Source organism: Mirounga leonina, unplaced genomic scaffold, assembly GCF_011800145.1.
Source record: "Mirounga leonina isolate KUSES-001 unplaced genomic scaffold, KU_Mleo_1.0 Mir_152, whole genome shotgun sequence".
NCBI classification, from domain to species: domain Eukaryota; kingdom Metazoa; phylum Chordata; class Mammalia; order Carnivora; family Phocidae; genus Mirounga; species Mirounga leonina.
In genome coordinates, this window is record NW_023270380.1 from 21,300,092 (window position 1) to 21,318,514 (window position 18,423).

The following is an 18,423-nucleotide window of genomic DNA, read 5'->3' on the forward strand; positions in this document are numbered from 1 at the left end:
CCCCAGCCCCCGCCCCCAGCTGTACCTGGTGGAGCGGAGCTGTTCATACTGGCAGGCGCTGAGGCTGTGGAGGGCAGGGGTGCCACCGCCGCTGGGGCACTGGTCTCAGGGGGAAATATTCGGTCCTGCTTTTTGGTCTTCAGTTTTTTGAGGTAAGAAATTTCTCGGAATTCCTAAAGAATTTAAGTTTCAGTTAAGAAACCAGTTCTTGGGCGCTTGGGTGGCTCAGATGGTTAAGCGTCTGCCTTCGCTCGGCTCAGCCAGGGTCCTGGGGTCGAGTCCCGCATCGGACTCACCCTTGAGGGGCCCCTCACGGGCCGCATGCCCACCTCCTGAGACTGCACGCACTGAGAAACTGTATTTCCTGAGAGAAAATCAGGAGTTTCCCTCCCTTCCTATGAGGGAACATGGCTGCAGATAGCCCGACGACAGTGTTCAATACGGACTCTGCCAAAAGTCTGTTCACCTTCCTCCCGGAGACTGACAACGGGCTCTGCTCCAGGCAGTCACTCTGGGAGCGTCCAACACATGGAATTCAGGGAACAGCATGGTCCCTGTGCTCCTACACCTTCACCCAATCAAGAAGAGGCTGCTCCCGCCGTACCCGTGCTCAGTGAAAGCCCCGAGAACAGGGTCCAATGCATGCTGAGCACCTACCGTGCCATGGATCACCATGAAGTCATAAAGACAGTTTCTTCCTTTGAGAAACAAGCTCAGTCCTCATGGAGTCAGATACACGAAAACTAACTTTAACACAGGAGCAAGGCTCTACAATGAACATGCCAATGGGACACAGATGGGGAACTCCAAGAGGGCTCCTCGGAGGCAGTGACTGCTCAGATGGCTAGGGGCTGGAAAGGCAGGGCTCATGCAAAGACATGTGGCCGACACACTGTGGTATGCGGGGAACGCTGGCTGGTTAGTGCCCTGTTGCGGGGAGTGTGGAGAGCTGGAGATACGGCGTGTGCGTGCACGGGCAGTGAGAACAGAGCCTGAGGACAGCAAGGGTGGAAGAAGGCCCACAGAGCCGGGCAGGTCCTGGGGAAGCCGGAGTGGACCTTGACTCTGCGGGCCGCGCTGAGGGGACAGCAGTCTCACATGGGGCTGCAAGTCCAGGACTCTGCACGGGTGGCAAGCACCGTGGACCCGAAAATGGGTCTTATGCATGCAGGCACCTTCCAAAATAAACACGAATGCCGTGCAACTGGTATATGAAACACACAACAGCTCCTATCTCTCACCATCTTATTTTCTCAAAGAACTCAGAAAAACCTGGGGAATATTTCCACAAGAAACGGGGATGGGCGTAAGGCTGTAAAAATACGGGGAGTGAGGGGGTCAGAGTGCTTTCGGAGCGACCACTCAAGAGAACGTGCAGAGGCGGGGCGGGCTGGGGTGTAATTTCGGCCGTGAGCAGGGGGGCAAGAGGGCCGCGGGACACCCAAGTGCCTACTACGTGCTGCTGTCCCACAGGCTCAGCCCCTGAACTTCGCAAGGGAGGCAGGCCACCCGGCTGAGCTCAAAGCCCAAATCCTGGGGAGAGGCAGCCCGGCGCCGGCTCGCACCGAGTCTCAGGGTGCAGGAGAGTCCCAATTGAGGTTCCCTGAGTGAGCTTTTAGCATCCTGAGAATTCAATATGCATTTTCATTAAAAAAAAAGGGGGGGGGGGCGCCTGGGTGGCTCAGTCGTTAAGCGTCCGCCTTCAGCTCAGGTCATGATCCCAGGGTCCTGGGATCGAGCCCCGCATCGGGCTCCCTGCTCCGCGGGAAGCCTGCTTCTCCCTCCCACTCCCCCTGCTTGTGTTCCCTCTTGCACTGTGTCTCTCTCTGTCAAATGGGTGGAATCTTTTTTTAAAAAAAAAGGACCAACGATAGGAGGAGCTCCTTGAACTCGGGACCCAACCCCCCAGCTCTAAGGCAGGAAAACCTCCTTGCCAAGGCAGGAACTACCAACAGCGATTGGACAAACCCGTGCTCCCGCCAGAAGCGCCCTGCTCCATGTTCGGAGCCGGACACACGGCAGTCGTGGGGACAGGCCTGGAAGGTGGGTGGGCGGTGTTTTTCTGCTCAGATCCCAGAACCCACGTCCACCCCCACTTACCTTTGGGGTCACCCAGTCCTTCCGGCTGGGGGTCTGGGTCTTGACCATGCACTTGGTCCAGGCAGTGACATCACCCGTACAGTAGTAAGCGTCGCTCCTGAACACCAGCTGGCCCGAGCACTCCTCACAGGGGAGGAGGGCACCGAACACCATGCCGTCGGCCACACGGTCCAAGATCTGAAGCCAAGAGAGGAGAAGCTACAGGAAGGCCGCTCACCAACGTGGGCAGACCGCACTCACTGAGCGGAGAGGGCTGGCCCTGAAAAGGACTCCCCGGGGCCGCTGGTATACACGCAGTAGTCTGGCTTCTCTGCTTTAAGAGACCTCCTGTCCACACCGCAGTACCACAGCCCACCGTCCCCTCCTACTGCGCAGGGAGCTACACCACCCGGGGAACCAGTGGGGTGCTGGCAGGCCTCCCCTTGCGAGGGGGGCTCCATGCCCTCCAGACCTGGTGGCCCCTGGGCGTCTGGGCCTTAAAATGTGTGGCATGAACACACAAGGCAAATACACAGCCCACCCTAGTCTCCCCCAAATCCTAAACCCAGGGCGGACATAGGGGGAGGTCTTCCTGCCCCCGGACGTGGTGACCAGGCCACAGAACGGCGGCACACACATCCCCCCGGGGGAGGGGCGGGGGGGACACGACAACAGGGACGGCACCCAGCATCCTGGCCCCCTCCCGGGTCTCACTGAACACAGAAGTAGCTCACCGCCGACTCCCCGGAGGGCACTTGCTGCTTGTTGAAGATGAGCAGCTCTTTCAGGTCATTTGTCGAACACGCTTTCTTTAGCTCGTCTTTGATGTTCCAGATCAGCTCGTTCTGGGCCTGCAGACAGAACCAGACAAGTGACAGCCCAGCTCTGTCCAAACAGAGACCCCACTAGAGGGGGATCCCCTGTCTCAGTCTCCACTGGGGTCCTTGTGTGTCAGCTGAGCTGCGCCTCCAAGCTGGTCTCCTCCACAGGAAAGTGGCCCAGCTGCGCTCCCATGGCATTCCGGTTCCACCTGGTTCTACCGGGAGCACACCATCCTGGGACCACCCGGCAAAGAGCCAGGTGCCAGGGCTCACTGGCCCCAACATTTGCATCCAAGAACACGGGGCGTGGCTGTTCTCCGACCCGAACATGGGGCGGGGTGGGACCGATGGACAATTCCCAAGCACCCCCACCGGCCTCAGCAGCATCACACGGGGACGGATCTACACTTCTCAGTCTTGGCGGCAACATTCATGCAGTGCCTACTCCTTGTGGAAGCTCTGCGTATCAGCCTCCCCCGTCAGAGCACGGGTGGGGTGAGCCATGAGCTCCCTCGCTAGGGTCCCCAGCAAGATACTCACCACCTCCTGGCCGCAGACTGCACCTCTGCATACCAGACCTAAAATGCCAGCCCCATCGACCCCATGGAGTCACTCTCCACACCAGTGAGGATTTTAATGGGGCCTGTTTTTTTTTTAAAAGATTTTATTTTTAAGTAATCTCTACCCCCCCAAACGGGGTTCAAACTCATGACCCCAAGATCAACAATTGCAGGCTGTATCGACTGAGCCAGCCAGGCGCCCCTCAAGTGAGAAAGATTTTAACGCGACCAGCAAAGCGACACCACACACATGTGCGCCTATTCCCATCTTCGCCGTACCTGCCATCCGCCCCGCCCCCCCGCCCTGGCCCCCACCACCTGCGCCGCATTGCCAGTCACGGGGCTGAGGGGGACGAGGGAGCACCTGCTAAGTCCAGCAGTCCAAGTTTAAACCGAGGGACTGGAACCACATCACCTGCTTGGCCAAGGCCTGGGGAACATGTGAATTCCGGACGTTTCCTTTCATCTCTGATGACGCTCAAGGGACCACCACACCAAATGACCCAACCACAACCCTACCACAGCCAGATTCACTGAAGGACGACCATCACACCAATCGGTGATTCCTAGCAAGCAGCTGCAACCCGATCAGAAACTGCTTCTGATTTTTATTCTGCTGGCAAAAACTGAATCCTCTCACGAGAGGGCCAAGTAGCTGGAAATCATGTTCCCAAGACCAGACTGACACGGGTCCTCCCCTGGTTTTCCAGTTTTCTCACACATTCCAGAGCCGCGCATACTGTGCACGAGCTTGTGTGTCAGCACCAAACACCCAGCATTTTCTGATCAATCATTTTTACTTGGATTCAACGCATGTGTGATCAACACAGTGCTGAATGTCTGGTCCGCGACTATGGACTCTGTGGGTGGTTCTGTCCTTCACTACACGCTTTCTATCGCTTTTGCAGACAAGAGCTCTCCACTGAAGAACTAGGGAACAGCCCTGTCTCTTCCAATCTGCTGTGCGTACTGAGCAAGTCTGGCATCCCTGAACTTAACACTCGGTGTGCAGCGTCCGCCAGTGACCCTCCAGGTGCAGGATGCACGGTGCCGTGAGGCTGGGGAGCCCCAGGTGGGGCTCTCCTTCAAGCACCAAGGCCTTCTCTGGGGGTGGAGGGAACGCCGTGCTATTTCACCACTGCTTCCAGTTTGGGAGTTCTTGGAGGTCTTGGTAAGTGGGACGCACACACCCCCTGGAACTTTCCTCCCAGAATGAGGGCAAAAAATTAAGACAACAATAAGCGGAGACACACAGTTCAGAACTCACCTTGAGGGCCCTCTCAAGCCTACTATCTTTGTCCTTTTCTTTCTTAGATTTCTTCTTGGCCACTTCAACCATCCCATCCACTTCGTCGCCTTTCCTCTTTCTGAAAGAGACACGGGACGAAAGAGAGCCATCAGAACCCTGGAACCAGTGACTCAGGGGACGCAGGACCTTCCCATCTGTGCACCTCCTGTCTGCCAGGCCCCAAACGCACTGCATGTCCCTCTGCCCCTGGGAGCTCGCGGTCTGCCCAGGCAGGATTGGCGTCAGGCCCCACATACTTTGCTGCCAACGAGAGGCTCAGGCGTGGCCCCACGGCCTTGGAACAGCCTGCCCAGGATCCATGGCTCAGGCCCCATCTGACGTGAAAACCCCCATGTATCTCTTAGCACGAATGAAGTAGCTCCAAAGTTCTGGCAGGGACCGTGACAGGTAAGCCCATTGCCAACGGGCAGGGATTGTAGAAAGACGAACCACTCATGCCAGGGACCCAGCCTTTTAAGCTAAACCGCAGGGCAGCTCCTAGGGCAGTTCCTAGGGCAGTTCTCCCGGGCGGGGCTGCACTGTCATCCCAACCCCACCCACAGGAGCGAGATTCTCGGCACCGCTCACCAGGCGGAGGGAGGCAGGAAGGGTCATGGGCAGCGCCCTCGCGCTGGAACAAGGCAGGGCAGTCATGGTGGTTAACTCAAATGCAGCTGTTACAGACCCGACTTCAAACCCTTGCATTTTCCCTCATCTGTGAAACAGAACACCGCACGCCCTCCAGGACCGTGAACTGTCCCCCACCAAGCCCACAGCCCGGTGCCCACCACACTGTTACTACCCCGCCGGTGCCGGCTGTTGCTACGGCCACACGGGAGCTGAAGGCTCCCTGCGCATGACCTTAATCCACAAGCCCGGTTTTCCAGTTTGCCCACCTACCCCGGAGCCGCACATGCTGTGCGCCAGCTTGTGTGTGATGAACCCAGACAGCGCACAACAGCCCCGTGACGACAGGAAGGTCAGGGCCACCCCAATCCTAATGCCGCCCACAGCCAAGCATGGCCCTACCACACCTCCTCTGTGCCCATGACCCCCAGCGACTCCAGACTGGGGCCCAGGGCCCAGCAGAGGGCACAGGAAAGAACAAGAGCCCATGGACTCGACTGGCTCCGACCGGGCTTCCCATCCTGAATGCTGGCGCCACAGGAACCCCATGGCGTTCTGACGCTACACCAGGGGCTTCTCATCCACGGCTCCCACCACCATCCTAACAGCAGCATCAGACCCACACATGGGATGCCGTGGGGACCGGAAAGCGAGTCACGCAGGGGTCCCAGGAAATGGGGTGGATGGCCAGGCAGGGAGAATACTCAGGGCAGGAGGGGATTGGCAGTGGGTTGGTTAGCTGGTTGTGCCTGTCTGTGGATCAGACGGGAGAGCACTACAGGAGCGTGTGCAGGGGAGGGGCGGAGCGCGGCTGTCACCGTCCCTCGCTCCGCATGCCCAGCCTGCTGACGGTCAGCACAGGGAGACACAGGAATAGCCTGGACTCTGCAGGGTCTCCCCGAAGCCCCACCCGCCTCCCACGGTCCCCCACCTACCCTTCACTCTTGACTCCGGGAAGCTGCTTCTTCAGGGTTTCTTTATCCTCTGCAGCAAGCAGGCCGAAGCCCTTGAGCTGGCTGGCACTGTACTCGGGCCGGAAGCCCAGCTCCTCTCTGTTCTTCACAAAACAGTTTGGGTGGTACCAGCGGTCGATCATGCCCAGCTGGGGCTTCTCTGGATCCAGCATCTTCTTGGACAGTCGGATCTGGCCCTGCAGGAAGAACCACATGTGGTACCAAGAAGACAAGAAGATGGCAACATCAGGGACCTGGGGGGACATGGGTCAGCCGGTGCCCCAGCCGGCAGGGCCTCAGGCCCACACCGAGGGCATTGGGAGGGCCATGGAAGCTTCAGACCGCTTTCTGCCCCCAAGGACTGTGTGCTAGCCTAGGCCTCAGCACCCCAGTTTTAAATGGGGTCAACTCCAACTAGGCATCTACCCACCCACACGGGCACGTGAGGACACGCAACCTTTTCCCTGAGAATGTTCTGCTAGCCCGGAAGCCGGCCTTGGACCACCACCGAGGACGCCACCCTGCAGACCCCCACCCCACCCCAGGGGGCTTTTCTGCCATCCCCACCGCTGCCCACATGCTACAAACCCCAAGCAGCCTCGTGCACCGCGCCCGACGTTCCTCAGGAGTTCCGGAGCATGGGACGCCGAACCACTAGCGCTGGGCTAGGCCCCCGAGCCCGGGTATCTCCTCTTCTCTAGATACCTGAGCGGCTCCGGGGCCTGCCCCCTACCCCGGGCTCACCTTCTCTATTTTCTCCAAGCAGCCCTTGCACGTGCTTCTGTTGGACTTGGCGTACTCGGCCACGAAGTCAGACAGCGTCTTGTCCGTCTTGCCGCCGCCTCCATCCTGGCCTTTGCCTGAAGGATGGAACACAGCAGTCCTGAGCTCAGCCTCAGGGTGGCTCCGGAGAGCCCGAATCCCCCGGACCCCCGAGACCCCTTCACCGGGACACCTCATGTCTGGCCCTCCCGCGTCTGCCTCTAACCGCTGTGGCTAACACGGCTGCTTTTCCAGCAATAAACCCTTCCTCGGACACGCTCTCGAAAGGGCACGGCGCCGGCGGCCACCTGTCTCACCTTCCGGCTCCCTCCATCACTGCCCTGGTCCCCCCTCACTTCAGAAAGTGCTTCCGTAGCACTTATTGTGAAAGCCACGTCCTCCACTACATTCGAACTCCACCTTCTGATTTCTGTGATCCTTCTAGGCATCAAGTTATGTGCTGAAATTAAAGGGTGTATCTTCATACAGCAACAGACAGGAGGGCAAGTAAGAAGCACGCAGGGAGGCAGCATTTCTAAATCAGTGGGGGAAAGCTGCGGTCATTCAGCAAGGGCCCTGGGAACACACAGCCAAGCATTCAGGAACAAAGGAGTCTTTTCTTACATAAAAGTCAGTCCAAGACTGAATGTTTCTGTCTTAAGATCGGGAACAAGACAAGGCTATCTTCCCCCACCACATCTATGCAACGTTGTATCGGAGGCTCTACCAAGGGCCCCTTGGGCAAGAAACAGAGACCAGAGGTGTAAGCGTGGAAAAGGACAGGTACAGTCACCTCTACCTGTAGAGACAGGATTGCACCAGCAGAAAAAGAGAAAAAAAACTACTACTGTTAAGTGAATTGAGTAAATTTGGATAATGCAAAGTCAATATATAAGATGTTCCTATATACAAGGTGCTTGGGTGGCTCAGTTGTTAAGCATCTGCCTTCGGCTCAGGTCATGATCCCGGGGTCCTGGGATCGAGCCCTGCGTTGGGCTCCCTGCTCTGCGGGAGGCCTGCTTCTCCCTCTCCCACTCCCCCTGCTTGTGTCCTCTCTCTCGCCGTCTCTCTTGCTGTCTCTCTGTCAAACAAATAAGATTAAAAAAAAAAAGTTCCTATACATGAAAAATACACATTAGAAAAAAAAATTAAACTGTTTAGCCTTTAAACACATAGAACACTCAGAAACAGATTTACCAAGACACACAAATCCTCTACATGAAAGCTTTAGGATGGTGTAAAATTAACAAAGACCTAAATAAATGGAGATACACTTCATGTTTATGTATTAACTCAATTTGTTAACGTTATCAATAAGTCAATCCAGTTTGATCCACAGATTCCAAGTGATGCTAATCAAAATCCTAGCGAGCCTGTCTGCGCAGGAAATCAGTACGTTTACCACAAAATTTCTAAGGAACTGCAAAGGACCTAGAAAGCTCAACAGAATATTGAAAAAAGAACAAAGCTGAAGGATCCACACTACGTGATTTCATGATGTCCCACAAAGTTGTAGGAATTAAGATGGTGGGGTGCCCCCAGACAAACCAGCCAAGGGGACCAGAGTCCAGAGACACCTGCAGTCAACTGGTTTTAACAAAGTCTTTACAAATGGTATGGGAACAACATGGTATCCACACAGAAATACCAAAAAACCCACCCCGTCCTCACACCTAACACAAACGTTCATTTACGACATATCAGAAACCAAACATGAATGCCAGAACCACAAAACTTCCAGAAGAAAACAAAGGAGGGTATGGTCACAATCTTAGAACAGGAAAAATTTTTCAGGATGCGGACGGCACTAACCAAAAAAGGAGAAAAAAAAATATCAACTACCGCTCTTCATAAAATGTCAGCAATTAAACAAAAGACAAACAAACCCCAGAATGAGAGAAGGTATTCACATTATTTATATGTAATAAAAGACTTGCACCTATTCTAAAAACTCTTACAACTCAAGAAAAAGACCAAAGCAAATTAGGGTGCCTGGGTGGCTCCGTCAGTGAAGCGTCTGACTTCGGCTCAGTTCATGATCTCAGGGTGGTGAGATCGAGCCCCACGTCAGGATCTATGCTCAGTGGGCAGTCTGCTTGGGATTCTCTCTCCCTCTGCCCGTGCTCGCACACATGCACGCTCTTAAATAAATCTTAAAAAAAACAACCCCCCAAAAGACCACTACAAATTAAAACCACAACGCGCTCTCACTACACACACATCTGTGGCCAATACTGAAGAGTGCCCGTGCCAGGTGCTGGCGAGGATATGAAATGGTACGACTTGGGAGCAGTTTGGCAGTTTCCTTAAACAGCTAAATGGACACCTACGGACACTCTGCGGCTCCATTCCTAGGTGTCCGCCCCGGAGAAACACGAGCGCTGTCATGCAGAGACGTGCACACACGTGAACAGCAGCTGTATTTGTACCAGCGTGAAGCTGGCAACAGAAGGCCAGATCAATGGGGATCTACTGCAAGGATTACCCCTCAGCCGTCAAAAGCACAACGTGGTGACGCACGTGTCTCACGGGCATTGTGCTGAGCGGAAGGAGGTTATGGGAGAAGTCCACGCTACTCCTTTGCTTCTGAAATCCTAAGTCACACAAAATCAATCCAAGGGGACAGAAATCAAAGCCTGGTCCCCTGGGTGGGGAGGTAACAGAGAGAGGGCACAAGGAACTTCCTGGGGGGAACGGAAAGCTCCCCAACGGCATGGGGTGTATGTTACACGACTGCCTGCGTTTGTCCAATATCACGGAACTGCATGTACATCACTTTAAAAATCCCAGATGAAGAACTGAAAAATAAGACCAGAACCAGAAACTGTAAACGAACAGACATGATTGCAGAACATTTAGTCCAGGATGAAGCTTTAATGTGGCAAAACATACAAACATGCTTCAAAGAAACACGTCAAAGGGCGGCCTGGCTGATTGGTGGAGCACGCCAACTCTTGATCTCAGGGTTGTGAGTTTGAGCCCCATGTCAGGGGTTGAGTTTACTCAAAACAAAACTTTATATTAAAATAAAAAAGTCTATACATATTAAAAAGTCAAACTGGTAAATATATTTGCAGAACAGACAACAAAGAATTCATATCTTGTTTCATTACGAAAAACACAAAATGCCCTAAAGGATGAGGCAAGGACACCTAACAAATATCAAATTAATAAAACCGACTACTGAACAGGACAAAGCCCTGGGATGGGGGGATGGATAACTAAACTGTGGCGTACCCACGCTGTGGGATGACAGCACGGACGACCCCGAGCGAGGCAAGCCAGTCCCAGGAGGACAAACCCTGCGTTGACTCCCCTCACAGGAGGCTCCCGGGAGGCCCATTCAGACAGAAATCATAGTGGGGGAGGAAAAACAGGGGCTACTGTGAACTGGGCACGGCGTTCCAGCTGGGAAGATGAGAACATTCTGGAGGGGATGGAGTGCCGGTTGTAGTGTGGGTCATGCTGCCAAAGCCCACACCGGAACACGGCTCAGATGATGGATTTCCCATTACATGTGTTTAACCACACAGAGTGACTGAGCATTTATCACTAAGAATCCCATTTCTACAGGAAAGAATAAATGCAGCACACACGTGAATCAGTATTTGAATAGAAAATTCCTAGGGAGACACCCCACAAGGTGTCATCTTGGAATTACAGGATCTGAGAAGATGTAAACTTGTGTGTCTATGTCTATTAAATTAGGCTCTTTGGATACAAAAATCCCTGGACAACTAGCAGGTATTATGTTAACTTTAAGACTTAAGATGTTTTCCCAAGTGAAACACAGTTATAGCAAACTTGTTATGCTTTTTCATATTATAAAATTACCTAATTTGATACATATAAATTGTAACTAGATGGGACACATCCCTAAACAGACAACCCCCACCAACCTGAACACAAAAGGGAAAACGACCACAAACAAGAATTTGTTACAACTGCCCTCAGCGAAAACTGACACGCTCACTCTCTGGACCGTTTCTTGGCAAATTTGCTGTTATTTTTATTCACGGCGTGAGCGGTGTCACTAACCTCTCAGCTTCCACAGACCTGCAGCAGCGGGACACAAACATGCTGAGTCAAGGACAGAGAGAACAGTGCAGCACAAGCACCAAGAGCTCTGTGGGGAAGGATGGCGGCCGTTCCCCTCAACAGCCCAGTCACGAGAACGGGGTCAGCTTAGAAGGTGGACAAACGAGAATGCAGTCTCAGATCTTCAACAAAGTGATGAAAAACGATTTAAAATGTAAAGGCATCTCAAAGAAGTTAGGTCTGTGGGTATCAACAAGATGACTCAAGTTCACATGGAGGCAAAAGATCCAGAACGGCCAACACCATATTGAAGGAGAAAAAGTCAGAAGACCGACACCGTCTGACTTCAAGACTTAGCATCGAGATGGTCCTGTACTGGCAGGATGGACGAACTGATAAATAGACCAGAACAGACTCCAGACACAGAATCAGTCGTCTGACAAACGAGCAAACACAATATAACGGAGGAAAGACAATTTCCAGCAAGTGGTGAACTACTGGACACCCACACATGAAACTAATCTAGACAAAGACTTTATCTCCTTTACAAAATTCAACGTAAATGGAAAACGCCACGCTGTAAAGCTCCCAGAACATGACACAGGAGAAAAATCTAGCTGATCTAGATAAGACAACTGATGACTTTTAGGTACACCAAAGACACAGCCCAGGAAATGAACTGGTAAGCTGGACTTCTTAAATTGGGAACTTCTGCTCTGTGCCAGACACTGTCGAGAGAATGAGAGAGAAGACAAGCCACAGACACGGAGAAGAGATTTGCAAAAGACCAAGTTGATAAAGGACTGCTATCCAAAATATACGAACAACTCAAACTCAGCAATAAGACCACGAATGACAAATGGCAAAATATCCAGACTCCTCCCCCAAAGAAGAGATGCAGATGGCAATAACACACGAAAAAATGCTCCACATCATATGACATCAGGGGATTGCAAATCAACCCACCTCTACATGCCTCTCAGAACGGCCAAAATCCCGGTCACGGACACCACCAAGCGCTGGTGAGGGTGTGGTGGGAATGCAAACAGGTTTGCTGGTTTCTCCCAAAACGAAACATACTCCTCCCGGAATAATGAGCAATCATGCTCCTCAGAATCTACCCAAATGAGCTGAAAACCTACGTCCACACAAAAACCTACACGTGGATGTTTACGGCAGTTTTATTGGTAATTTCCTGAACTTGGAAGCAACCAAGATGTCCTTCCATAGGTGAGTGAAGGACTGTGGTCCTTCCAGACAATGGAATATCATTCAGCGCCACAAAGAACCGAGCCATCAAGCCATGAAGAGACATGGAGGAACCTGCAACGTCCATTCATTACTAAGTGAAGAAGCCAATGTGAAGAGGCTACATATGACCCTGAGTACAGCTGACACTCAAACAAAGGGGGGTGTGTGGACCCCCTCGTGTGCTGAAAATCTGTGTGTAACTTTTGATTCCCCCAAAACTTAACCACTAATAGCCTACCGTTCACCAGAAGCCCCACTGATAATCGACTGTCAACATATCCTGTTACACGTGTTGTATTAAATATCGTACTCACCATAAAGTAGCTACGGAGAACAAAATGTTATAAAGAAAACCATTATGGAAAAGGAAACATTTACAGCACCATACTGGACTTACTGAGGAAGATGCACAGAGAAGGGGGCCCACACAGTTCAAACCCGTGCTGTTCAAGGGTCGACTGTACATTGTCCAAACCCATAAAACATAGAGCACCACGAGTGAACCCTGAAACTATGGACTTGGGGTGATGAGGGCCTCACTGTAACACATGTACCGCTCTACAGGGAGATACGGAGAGGCCCTGCCTGTGTGGGGGCAGGAGGTAGACGGGAACTCTCTGCACTTTCTGCTTCATTTTGCTGTGAACCTACAACTGCTCTAAAAACAGTCTGTTAAAAACAAAACTGCAACAGGCTTAAAAGCTACATTTCCAGGGCACCTGGCTGGCTCACTAAGAGGAGCAGCAACTCTTGATCTTGGGGTTGTGGGTTCGGGCCCCATGTTGGGTGTAGAGATTACTTAAAGATAAAATCTTTAAAAATAAAAAATAAAGGCTCCATCTCCAGCATCTTAAAAAACAATACACCCTGCCATAGGCAAGTCAATGAGGTGTTGCTGAAGTCACACAATGGCACCCTGTTACCTACATGCGCTCCTGGGAAACACGGGGGCCGGGCAGCCGAACGCTCTCTCAGAAAAGGCCCCTGGGGAAGCTGCCTGGTTGGGGCCGGAGGACCACACCTGTTGCCTCCCCAGTCTCTACACACCTGTGACGCCTCCACTCTCCGCGGTCTTCTTGACTTTCTGCTGGTCGTCCCACCTGAGCTCAGAGAAGCCATCCACCTCTACGTCAGGGTGCCGGATGGAGTGGCCAACCTTCCAGAAGCAGGAGAAGTGGTACCAGTGCGGGACTTTTCCATCAAACATGGGCGACTGGAAGAGAACAGAGGGCGGTGAGGGAGCAGCCATAAGCCCAACCCTCAGCAGGTGCGCACAAGACGCCCTTTTTCTCCTTCTCTGTAAAACGAGGACTGTGCCTGTGTCCCCCACGTCTCGTGAGAAAAGCTGTGAGCCGATGAGAAGTGGCATCCCAGTCCAGATTTCTCAAGATCTTCTCCAACAGTCATCTGCCGAGGTGGAGTCTGTTCTCAGGACGCGGGACATGGATGGGGAAGAACATGGGGAACAGTGGTGCTTCTGACCAGAGTTCTGCCCCACGGGCCGCACACCTCAGTGACTCAACTTCCCTCCAGCGCCGTGGAATGCACACATGGACCCCTGCTCCGTGACCCCATCCTGCTGTGCCTGCCTGGGAGGCCAGCGCCCGCCTCCGTCAGGCCTGTGTAGCCCAGAAAGGGCTCTTTTAGTGCCTCTGCTGTTAGAACAAGGAACAAGTCCCAGATAATGAGCAAAGCAGAGAAAATGTGTCAGGAAACTATGTCAAGCCGGCAATAGCCGCACCAATGTGAGTGGAATGAACGAACTTCTCCGAGGGTGAACTGCCCAGGGAGCCAATGACAGCAGTCCCCAGGGCCTGGAGCCGGAAGGTGAGCGTGCGCCCCGAAGTCCGGCCGCAGGGGAAGGTGCTGCCCCTCTCACCGTGCCACTTCCTCTGTTCTTTGATGCTTCACACTCGGGTTGTTCCTGACGCGACAGCATCAGGTTCCTCTTCTGGGGACACTACCAGCTCTGGGCTCCCGGGCCCTGAGCACCGTCTGGCCTCAGTGGATGGTGACGGTGACTGGGCAGAGGGGGACTGGCACCCTTCACAAGCCATCCCGAGTAACCCTCAACTGCCTCTGGGTAGGAACCAGCACCCCCATTTCACAGATGTCTGCGGCAAGTGACTCAGCCCTACTTGGACCAGACGGCAAAGTTCTGTCCACTCACTATGCTGCTTGGCAGGAAGAGCTACTTAAAAATACATAAATGGGTCTGACCAAAGCAGAGGAGGCTCCAAATATTTGCTTTTATAGGAAATAAAGCTAAATACCATGCAGAAGGAATAAACAGCATCAAACATAAACACCACATAGGAATTTTTGGATGGAGTTGTCGGACAGGGGACATGTTCTGGAAAAGCAGCGATGACTTCTCCCCCTCAGCCCCCGCTGGCTGTGAGTGGTCTTTTTCTCAGCGTAATACATGCATAGGGAAGGTTCACGCCAGGGCACGTCAAGGACTCCCCAGCATCAAGCAGCCCGGTGTACAGCACACCAGCTGTTCCCTTGGCCCAGAATGCCTGACAGCCCTACTCAGCTCCCCAGAAGGCTCCTCCCAAGCCCCTCCCAGCTAAGAACAATCCGTTTGGGCGATGATAGGGTCAATGCCTGTGTCCTGCACTGGGCTGGAAGCTCCCCGAAGGGCGTGATGCCCGTCTTCCTAGCATCGGGCAACACCTGCTCATAGGAGGCACTCAGAGTGTGGACACCCCAAGTCTGGAGATAAGAAAGCGGAAGGGAAGGATAGGGGAATTCCTGCTGGGGAAAAGATGCCCTCCGAACCTAACAAAAGATGGTCCTCCCCACCCCCAATAAATGGCATTCCCAAATGGACTTGTGTCCTGGCTCCCAAACTTCCAAGGCAGGCGACACCTCCAGAAGCGTCCGCCATCTTACTGTATGTCCGCAGTGGCTTGCACTTGGGCTCCTCCTGCCTTGGTGCCCCGTCTACCCCTCCTCCGCAGCGTTCGGGTCACACTCATGCACAGGACGACATGTGGCCCAGTGCCTGCGCCTCACACTAGACCCTGTGACTGTGGCATTGTTTCCTGGCTCTGGTGGGAACCTTGGTCTGGGTGCTGTGTCCCATCAGTGCAGTGTGGGGCGACCGAGAGGTGCAGCCCAAGGCTGTACTCACAGCACCAGCTTGGGGGGACTGTAGGGGCTCCAGGTCACCCTTCAGAGTAAGGACCCCTGACCAAAGCCAAGCTTTACCCTAGAACTTGAGAGTGACAATGATGTGGAAGGGAGGGAACTGGAACAAGGTCACAAGACTATGCTTCCACTTGGCAACTCTAAGTGGCAGAATCTCTTGTGTACTAGGTAAACACACTCCCAGCACCTACCAGGGACCTGGGTCCTCACTCAGCCAACTCTGTTTCGCTCTGCATCAAACTGGCCAGCACACTGCCCACCTACCCAGAGAGCACGGAATGACGGTTAACAACGTGAAACCCTGCTGTTTGCCCCACAACTGCCCAACACAGAACGCCGGGCCCACCCCTCAAAAGGCTGCAAAGTTCGGCCCCTGGAGGCTGCCCCAGGGCACACTGACCTAAAGTATCAGGTATCTGACACTCAGGAACAATCCTCCCATACAAATGTAAAAGAAGGTATTTAAATCCAAATGGGAGAAGAATGGCTTCATTCTTTCTGGGCCTCCAATCTGCCTACAAGACCAGACTTTAACAACTCCACCCCTAAATAGTTACAGAAAACCACCTACTTTTTTTTTCCCCCCCGGAACTGGATTTATTCAGTGAATTGGTTTTAATAGTAATTTCTTTCACTATCAGGAATGCCAGACTAGCCCTCCTCTGTATTCGGCATACTGGCTGTACGAAGGTTTTCTGCTGTCCTTCCCAATAGGACAGGGTTCTCTCTGGCTGACTAGTGAAGCCTGTGGATGTGCTTTTCTCTAATAAAATTTAAAAACGCATAATAGAATACATGGACTCACAAAAGAAACTAATTAGACTGAAGTAATTATCAAAACATTTAAGAATCTGGTGAGATACGAGCTTAGAGCATGAAATAAGATTTAGCGTCCACTCTAACAACTACAGTAACTTTGAATACTGATGAGCATAATGGATTATTTTGAGAAATCAAATATAAAGCAGTACGAAAATATCTGTAATTATCACTGGTGACAAAAATCATAGGTACTGCTTCTGCTTTTCTGCATTTTGCTGCTTTACATTCATAACTGGAGGAAGTAATGAATTTTATTTTAGAATTAGTGACTAGAGAAATGTAAATTTCTTCTCAACCCACCGACTGCCACCCCACAGATTTTAGGTTAAGCGCCCCTGCACTGAGGGAGATTCTCCTTATTATTTTAAAAATATTAATTCCAAGATAGTTAACAGTGTTATAAAAAGGAACATTGATCTTGTAGTCCATTCGTTCAGATTTAAGATCAGAGAGGCTTAGTGGTAGATCTGACTCTTTAGATGGTAGGCCTCGTCTGCTTCTCCAGCCTCAACTTCCTGCCACTTCTGTGCATAAGGATCCCTAATCAAGCTCCCACCCCAGGCACTCCATGCCTGGTACACAGGTATGTTTAACAGTTATTGTCCCTTTAACCAAGCTGGTGGCTCCAGGGGTGGGCAGGGGGTCTCTCTTGGTGCTCCTAGTACCTAATGCAGTGCCTGACATGCTCGGTGTTCACAAAAGGGTAGGTACAGTGCGGCAGGTACTGGTTAGATAGACCACAGCCCCGGTCTCTAAGTGCACCTGGCACTTGGTACCCACTCTGCCCCACCAGGTAAGTACTGAAAACCCAAGAAGGACTACCTGGTCGTTCCTAAAACTCACTGCTGCCTCACTGCAGGGAAAGAAAATCAAGTTACCTAGACCACGAGCACTGAACTTAGTGAACAGAAGCTTCATGTTGGAGAAGAGTAGGACAGGGCAGGGGAGAGCCGAGATTTAACAGGCAGACGGGCAGACTGGCAGCTGGAGGATGCAGGAAGCCCTCCGCCCCGGCAGGGGCCCTCAAACACACCGCCCAGCCCCACACCCCCATCTGGGAAGCCTCAGGAACCCGTCGGGGCATCTCCGGTGTGTTCAAAAGCCCCGACGAGCACCCCCGCTGAGCCTCTCTTACTCAAACCAGACAGCTCTAAATGCATCGGGAAGAAAACGCGCCTGTGAACCTGGAAGTTTGGGGAAAACATTATTTCAAACCACGAATTAGGCCAAAAGTGAATGCACTATACAGAAATGACACCGACCGGTATAGTTCTGCATAATGGAAAAAAAACCGAGAGTAAGCGGCTGGGTTGAAGCCATAAACGAAAATAAATTCAAAAAAACTCCTCACGCGCCAGTCGCCATCATCGATGCAGGACAAAAATCTCCCAGCACGAGGGAGGTCAGAACCAGGCCAGCCTCAGAAGCCCACGCTCGCCCCTCCCCCCCCGGCGGACGGCGGGGAAGGAAGCAGCCCCCCGCCCAGCGGCAGCGCTCGGGGCCCGCACTTCCCGGGCTCTGGCGGGCGGGCGGGCCCCGGCCTCGCGCAGGCTCCCGGGGGCGGCCCCTCCCCCGCACCGCGCACAAAGCGGCCGCGCGCACCTGCACCATGATGGCCATGCGCAGCGAGTCCTTGGGGATGCTCTCGCTGCATTTCTTGCAAGACGCGCGCCCGCTCTTGGCGTACTCCACCCGGTAGAGCTTGTCAGAGGACTCCGCCATCGTCCCCTCGCGCCGCCGCCCGCTCCGGGCGCCCCGCCCTGGACACGCGCCGCCGCCCGCTCCTCGTTCCCCGCAGGCACCCCAGCGCCCCGAGCCGCCGCCACCGCCGCCGACGCCGCCGAGCACGCCGCGCTGCCCCGCCGCACTCCGGTCGACTGCTGACGCCGGGCCGCGGGCACGCCCCCCGCGCACGCGTCCTCGGGGCGGGGCCGCCGCGCACACACGTCCTCGGGGCACGCCCTCCCGCGCACGCGTCCTCGGGGCACGCCTGCAGCGCGCGCCCTCTGCCGGCTGCGGGGGCGGCGTTCCCTGGGCGCCTGCAACTGCGCGAGCCCGGCGGGCGG

At 53.6% G+C, this 18,423-nt stretch overlaps 1 protein-coding gene across 1 annotated transcript in view; it reads right to left on the bottom strand.

Moving 5' to 3' along the window:
- PARP1 (poly(ADP-ribose) polymerase 1) overlaps positions 1 to 18,184 on the bottom strand; it is a 33,379-nt gene extending 15,195 nt beyond the window's left edge. The window contains exons 1-8 of the mRNA XM_035008702.1: positions 17,960 to 18,184; positions 13,427 to 13,592; positions 7,073 to 7,188; positions 6,311 to 6,525; positions 4,728 to 4,827; positions 2,814 to 2,930; positions 2,101 to 2,277; positions 26 to 173 (exon numbers count right to left, since the gene is read on the bottom strand). Coding sequence (XP_034864593.1) covers positions 26 to 173; positions 2,101 to 2,277; positions 2,814 to 2,930; positions 4,728 to 4,827; positions 6,311 to 6,525; positions 7,073 to 7,188; positions 13,427 to 13,592; positions 17,960 to 18,079 — 1,159 coding nt within the window. The 5' untranslated portion in view covers positions 18,080 to 18,184. The remainder of the gene's footprint in view (positions 1 to 25; positions 174 to 2,100; positions 2,278 to 2,813; positions 2,931 to 4,727; positions 4,828 to 6,310; positions 6,526 to 7,072; positions 7,189 to 13,426; positions 13,593 to 17,959) is intronic.
- Positions 18,185 to 18,423: the final 239 nt, after the last annotated feature.